Source organism: Dipteris shenzhenensis, chromosome 18 (genome assembly GCF_047967505.1).
Source record: "Dipteris shenzhenensis isolate YYH24624 ecotype China chromosome 18, Dip_SZ_1.0, whole genome shotgun sequence".
NCBI classification, from domain to species: Eukaryota; Viridiplantae; Streptophyta; class Polypodiopsida; order Gleicheniales; family Dipteridaceae; genus Dipteris; species Dipteris shenzhenensis.
This window is the reverse complement of record NC_141613.1, coordinates 34,003,614-34,011,031: the sequence shown is the minus strand read 5'-3', so window position 1 is coordinate 34,011,031 and position 7,418 is coordinate 34,003,614. Positions and strand designations below refer to the sequence as shown.

Below are 7,418 nucleotides of genomic sequence, written 5' to 3'. Positions count from 1 at the left end.
ACTAATTTTTATGTTATTAGTAACTAAAAATGTCGATCATTTTCAATGTTGATTTTAGTTTATTAACTTAAAAAAGGCCACCATTTTCAAGGTAGACTTGTTGAAGGCCAAGAACACACGATATTTTGGAAGATACATATGTGCTCAATCTTGTGAAGCCCTTCATGTTATTGAGGTAGAGGTTATAATGGGTACTAGCGTGATAAAATATGCATAATTGTTACGATAGGAGGGGATAGGGGAGGGGGTGTATTTGTTTATGCACTCACCCACCCATGGCTCAATACAAGGGGCATATCCGCTTAGGGCCTACATTGCTAGGCACCATTGCGACCTCCTATCTTCAAGCCTGAAATGTTGGAGATTAAGAACCAAATAAGGGTGCGAGTGAAAATCAGGACCATCCACTCATGTACATGGGAATGCCCTCTTATGATAGGAGGGTAGGGTGTGTGTCGATTCAATGGGGCTTGGGAATCATGGCACTTTTTGGCCTACCATAGGTAGGTCTAAGTGAAGGTGATTTAAGAAGCAGCAAAAATCGCCTTTTTTATTTTCAAAAAATCTCGATTTTTTATTGATCCACTTGCTATTTTTTTCTCCAAAATCCTCCACATTTTTAGCCCCCCGCCCCCCCTTCTCTCTCTCTCTCTCTCTCTCTCTCTCTCTCTCTCTCTCTCTTTGTGTCTCTCATCGCTTTCAATTCATCATCTCCATCCTCTTTTGCAATTTGAATCTCGAGCAGGCCTTATGAATGAATGATTTATCATCATTCACGTTGTTTTTCTTGTGCGCAAAAAAAAGAGAATTTCATCATGTCACATTTGGCCCTTCCGACTTCACGACAACAGGTTGAGATTGTCAATATGTTGCTCTAGGTTGCTAATTGTTTTACAGGCTCTTTGAGATTTGATGGTGTAAGCTTTTGTAGTTTTGTTTTTAAACATGGCAATTTTGAGGGAGATTGAATTGGAATCTACACATGGCCCATGTGAGCGTGTGTGTGTGTGCGTGTGTGTGTGAGAGAGAGAGAGAGAGAGGGGGAGGGAGGGAACCATGGTAAGAGATTCGGTAACATGCGACCAGTCAAAGCCTAGGCTGACTGGGAACAAGGACGGGGGGGAACCGGAGACGTTGACTCAGATCAATCGACGAGGGTCAGCGTGCTATACTGGCCGAATTTGTGGCTTTGGGAATGCGTACCGAATCCCGAGTGGGCCCCACATGACAGCGAGAAAGTCGGCGGGGAGTCCGGGGGCCTTTGCTTATACGCAAATCTTGCAAAGCTTTTCTTTTTCTTTTTTTTTTCTTTGTTGTTCCCAGGTGGTTTGAATAGTCGTCCCCGCGTCCTCCGGGGTCGAGTTCACACCTGCCAGCCACGTCGACAGTAGGGCGTGTCCCGTGTCAGCCACCGACAGCGTGGCGCGGTGCGTCGGCGGAAAAGGGGACGTGGGCTCCACGTGCGAAGCCGCAGGCCATCCACGTGGGCTAGTACTATAGTTCATCTTCTGTACTGCATGATCTGTCAGGCTTCTCCCCAGAGTTCTCTTTGAATCTCAAGCTACATGATCTCTGCAGTTTGTTTGGATACAAGCTCACCTTAGTCTCTCTCTCTTTCTGTGTCTCTGGTTTTCTCTATCAGACCTCGGCTTTGCCTGACGCCGATTTCTCTTGCCGGTGCGTCTCTTGCTTCAGTACCCGCCTTTTGCTTACCTGTCCCGCAGCTCTACATGAACGTGTCTCTCCGACTCTCAACCCCCCCCTTATCACCCCATAGCTGTCTCCACGACCTTCCTTTGCCCGAACGCTTTCACATCCATTTCACCTCTCCCCATCTCCAGCCTTCCTTTGACTACCGCCCAAAAGCCCCCCTCTCGATCCTCGCCCACAATCTCTCACTTTCATTTATATAGAACGCGCTTTTGCCAAGGGCTTCCGTGTTCCAACTCTCCTCATCCCTGATCTTGTCCTGTCCCGGACTTCATCCCCTCATTTTCACACTTTGCAGTTTGATCACCTACACTAGCTCAGATTTCAACACCGGCCGTAGCGTCGGTACACCGGCTTTCGCAGCCCCAGGCCCAAGTGTCGTCCCATTCTCTCTCACCCAATTCGCAGTTGAAGGCCGACCGTAGCCCTATCTCTTCATTGGGTCGTTCCCTTGACTCAAGCCCTGATTTCCTGTTGAGTGCTCAGTGGAGCTTGTGGTGGCAGATTATGCATTTCATCAGTCGTGATGATCTTCACTGCGACTTAGCTCAATCACTGCAAGGAGCTCCGTCCTCGACCTTCAGGAGAAATCGGATCAGCTGACGGCATGACGTTGAATGCTCTAAGTTTCTTCTCCTTTGTGCACATACCATTTTGGTATATCGAGGTCTAAATGATCATCCACGTTGAACCTTCCCTTCCGACTTCATCCCCTCATTTTCACACTTTGCAGTTTGATCACCTACACTAGCTCAGATTTCAACACCGGCCGTAGCGTCGGTACACCGGCTTTCGCAGCCCCAGGCCCAAGTGTCGTCCCATTCTCTCTCACCCAATTCGCAGTTGAAGGCTGACCCTAGCCCTATCTCTTCATTGGGTCGTCCCGTTCACTCAAGCCCTGATTTCCTGTTGAGTGCTCAGTGGAGCTTGTGGTGGCAGATTATGCATTTCATCAGTCGTGATGATCTTGACTGCGACTTAGCTCAATCACTGCAAGGAGCTCCGTCCTCGACCTTCAGGAGAAATCGGATCAGCTGACGGCATGACGTTGAATGCTCTAAGTTTCTTCTCCTTTGTGCACATACCATTTTGGTGTATCGAGGTCTAAATGATCATCCACGTTGAAGTAGTCCTTGTTCATTGCTCCTTCATTCCCCAAAAAATTCTTCAAAACCTTTTCATGCTTCAACGATCCGAATTTCTAATTCTCTATCAGGTTACCTGCCTCGGATTCATTTTTATGTCCTCCGTTGTCAACATCGGCAGTGCTTACGGTCGACATTTGTTTGTCCCAGTTTGTGTATTGTATAGCTTCGATACTCTGTCTTCTCAACTTCGGGAGCACGGCAGAACGAGAGAGGGAACCAAGCACTATACAATTTGCGTCGTGCATCTGGCAAAACACGCATTGAGAGAACTGACGGTCCACATATCGGAAGTTAGTGCAAGGTGTATTGCAGAAGAAACATGGCAGGAAGGCCTCCTCGTCCCGAAAGAGAAGCTGGTCGTTCTGAGAGAGATATTGAGGGAAATCTATGGGTCATGGCGTCAGACACATCTTCACCACTGGGAAACCATGTCTTAACGTCTGCTTATGATCAACAATCAATGGCAATGCCCTCTAGCTCAGTATGGAATGCGCCTACTCCCAGTTCACAGTCGCATATTCCATCCAATCGTAACCTATTTTCGCCTCTAACCCCATCCAGCAGTCTACCGCAGTATTGGATTGAAACTCCAAGCACTGAGATCCCGTGGCAGATGGACACGGAGCTCGATCAAGAGGCCGCAGGTATTTCTCCACAGGCCGGAAAGCTTTCAAGTTTTTCACACATGGATTCTGGATTCAATCCAGGTTTCATGAGCTTCACAGAGTGCCTACAACAAGGCATGCACATGGATGCTTCAGATTATATCGCTGATCTTTCCAGAACAGTGGGTGCAGCGTCGTATGCTGGGTTTAACACACACGATCGACAGTCATCATCTTCGTTTCAAGAGCTTGCACCTCAAGAGCTGATCAGATCCTCGTCTTCTTTCCTGGGCTTTCACGACGAGGGAATGCCATCATCATCTACACCTTCAACTTCTCGTTTTCTTGATTACCCTGCATCCGTTGCTGCTGACCAAGAGCAAGGAGATGCTCAGCCTGCATCAGGAGATGCGTCCACGTTACCGAGCACGCCTATCTCATCCATGTCGTCATCATCTAGCGATGGTCACGACGAGGCAACAGCAGCAGCTACCGTGGGAGGCGTGGCTATGGATTACAAAGCCACGCAAGATAAGGCACCAGAAGAAGCAACTGGCGCAGCAGGGGCCGATAAATCTTCCTCAGATTCAATCAAGAAGCCGTAAGGCACCTTCTAAAGTTCTATCCTTCGACCTGCTTCACTCGTTCCAGAGCATGGATCAGCGTATGCCCTAGCTTCGATGTTGTCCTCTCTCATCTCGTGCGTTTGCAACCGCGTAGACGCGTTTTTTCCGAAGACGGCGCCTACAGTAAACGTTGCACACCGACCTTCGTGCAATTTTGTATTGTTGGAACTTTGGCATATTGGTCCTGGGATCTCGCAGTGATGTTAACGTGGCCTCTCACTACCATTGCAGGAAAAGCAAACCCCGCAAGAAAGGCCGAAAGCGGCACCGTGAACCTAGAATCGCACTAGTAACGAAGAGCGAGGTCGAGCATCTAGAAGATGGGTTTCGGTGGAGAAAGTATGGTCAGAAGGCAGTGAAGAACAGTCCATATCCAAGGTTGGCATTCTTTCTTTGTACATGAAAATTCTGATTGTGTATAAAACGTCTCAGTTGATCGTGGCTAATATATGTCGTATCACAACAATGAATACTTTCTGCCCAGTGTCGATCTCGATCTTTGTATGGACGCAGGGCTCGTGAGCTTTTAGCAAAATGCATCATCTCCTGAGCTCTGTCTTTCTTTTAATGTTGTAGTATCTTGCATCTCCATCACATTGTGGCTATGCTTGACTGCACACTTCAAGGAATACAGTTCTGCGTAACATTCAATGGACACCGTACCAATGTTATCACTATTTTCTCATATTACTCTTTGATGTATGCAGAAGCTATTATCGATGCACAAACAGCAAATGCTCAGTGAAGAAACGTGTCGAAAGATCCTCAGAAGACCCTACTATGGTCATCACAACCTACGAGGGACAGCACAACCATCACAGCCCTGCAGTCGTACGTGGCTCTGTGCAGAGTCAGTATCTGGATCCTCGGATTGCTTCTTTTGCTCAAACTCCGTTCTCTCTTCCATCCCTCCAAATGCCTATACATCTCCCGAGAAGCAACTACGATTTGGACATGCAGCTGCACGGACAGGAATTACCTCCACTACCTATTGTTCCACCAACTTCCATACAGTCATCACAATTCAGAGCTCCGACTCATCACGTTCTACAGCAGCGGCCCTTGCAACCTACACAGCATGTTACTGACGAAGGACTTCTTGAAGATATGCTTCCGCTTGGAGTGCGCAAAAGCTCATAGCATCCAAGACCATAAAGCATCAATACATGAAGAGAAGGTACTCACACGAGATTTTACTCTATCTTTTTCATTGAGAGAATGTTGATTGGCTCACCTGGCCGCCCAATTACTCATATGAACAATTGTAGATCGATCTTAGTCATGTCCTTCCTCTTCATACTGGAAAATGTTGGAAGCTCCACAATACATACTCCAGAGCATAGGGAGAAACATTAGATATTATCTCTCCTTGCACAGCCCCATTTGGCTCAATTTCTTTCAAGTGAGATAACTTTTTCAACGGATATCTAGGGTGTACAGTCGGCATATCATCAAAAGTCGTATGCACGTTACATTATATATGCACGTGCAGCGTCTTTTTAATCGTGCAGCTATCAACTCTGATCAAGAGTTATATCATTAGTATGAGTATCAACCTTTACACAGCTTTGGAGGTTCAAAGATTTGTCTCCTCGTTTTTAAAAGAGCTCTTTTAAGTCTGCAGCCGTCCTTTCATCACGTATTCTTGTTGTCTACTTTCTGTAAATCAGCCCCCAAGACGTCAATAAGTAAAGGTCCTGTGTGTGTGTGTGTGTGTGTGTGTGTGAGAGAGAGAGAGAGAGAGAGAGTAATTATTTCAGTTAGGACAACCGGTCTTGAGACATGAAATCACACTGAATAATTTCAAGGGGTGCTTCAAGAACTTGCTGTAAAACCTGGAGACCTTGAAACATGAAATCACACGAAGAGCCTTCAAGTGGTGCTTCAAGCCCCTAATGGAAAACCTGGAAAATAGAAAGCCGCGAGTTGTTGACTGTAATGAAAAAATTTTCGGGTAGAATTCTGAATGTGTAGTTGGTTTCCTTCAAGCATATCTTGTAAACTTGTCGACTGTAGTAGCTTTCTTTACGCTGTCTTGACATGCTGTTTGAGGGATTACGAGCTTCAACTTCACCTAGCAGCTGACTCTTATTCGGGCCAATGACCACATTGTCAAAATGAAGCTTCAGAATCTCAGGTTCTTCGTTCATTTCCTGCATTATTTGTACGAGTGTTTTCTTATAGTACTTCTAGATCAAATTCTCATGTTGGACTTCTCACTTTGTAGACGCTGGCTCCAGGGTGGTATTCTATCCTAATGTCATTGCAAAGTTGTGCGCTTCACTATCTTGCTGCAACCGCGTTGTAGTTATATTGCAAGTACTTAGTTACTTGCAAACTATAAAGTAGCTTATTTGATCTTCTTTTCCCAAGGGAGGACAAGCCAAACCGGTCAACCATAGGGGATCCAACCGATCTTATCCCACATATGGTGGAATCTTTGAAAACATGGGATAAATATTCTTGCATATTTATAAGTCGCCACTCAGGCATCCTATGATAAAGCAAGTGCATCGTATTTGCTAGAGATACTTGGCTTGGGATCCCACTTGTTACCAATTGTTCTTATTTTGCCACCAAGTGGAGGGGCCACTATCGGGTTTTTCTTAATTCTTTGTTAGCCAATGAGCTACCGATTCGCTTTATTAATGTGGAGCTATACTACTCAACATCGTATGTTGTGTTTTATTTGCAAAAGAAGAGACATCTCATGTTGTGTTTAGTTTTGTCATGCATTGTCACTTTTCCTCTATGCAATAGGAAGATTGTATTGCCATTCATGACATGAATTTATAGAAGCATGTACAACCATGTTATGGTACACACAATTTCTTTTACTAGTGTGACCAAGACAATCATGTCATAATTGCTCTTTTTGAACTAGCCAATGGTAAAAATTTTTGCATAGTATGCTCATAATGTTCTCCACCTTCTCTAGTTACAAGGATAAACCCTAACTATGGCGGGCTTTTTGAGTCTACTTGAGACAAGAGAATGTGGACTTGTTTTTTAATAGCCTTCTCCTCTAGTGTTAAACTTTGTAACAATTGACTCTACCCCTCACCTACAAAGTGATTCCAGAGTGATGACAAAAACTTGGCACAAAAGATGTTATATAGATTGATGCTCATTATGTGTGTGTGTGTGTGTGCATGCATGAGAGAGAGAGAGAGAGAGAGGATAGGTATGTGAGAGAATATGTAACAATTTATATGATGGTCTATACCTACTATCGGGTACTCATGATGTTAAAGTACCTAGAACTCATGCTATGCATGATGGAGTTTATGGTTGTTAACCATGTGAGTGGTTGTCATGAGATCAAAAGT

The 7,418-nt window shown here is 45.2% G+C and overlaps 1 protein-coding gene across 2 annotated transcripts; it reads left to right on the top strand.

The window, feature by feature from the left end:
* Window positions 1–2,406: 2,406 nt before the first annotated feature.
* Window positions 2,407–5,526, top strand: LOC147891146 (uncharacterized). 2 transcript variants are annotated; one of them, XM_087389695.1, is made up of 4 exons: window positions 2,407–3,502; window positions 3,647–4,064; window positions 4,321–4,467; window positions 4,797–5,526. In XM_087389695.1, exons 1-4 carry the CDS (start codon window positions 3,178–3,180, stop codon window positions 5,227–5,229), a joined length of 1,323 nt encoding a protein of 440 aa, XP_087245821.1. In that variant the 5' UTR covers window positions 2,407–3,177; the 3' UTR covers window positions 5,230–5,526. The 2 variants fall into 2 exon arrangements, with proteins under 2 accessions (XP_087245821.1, XP_087245820.1); XM_087389694.1 differs by having other exon boundaries at window positions 2,407–4,064.
* Window positions 5,527–7,418: the final 1,892 nt, after the last annotated feature.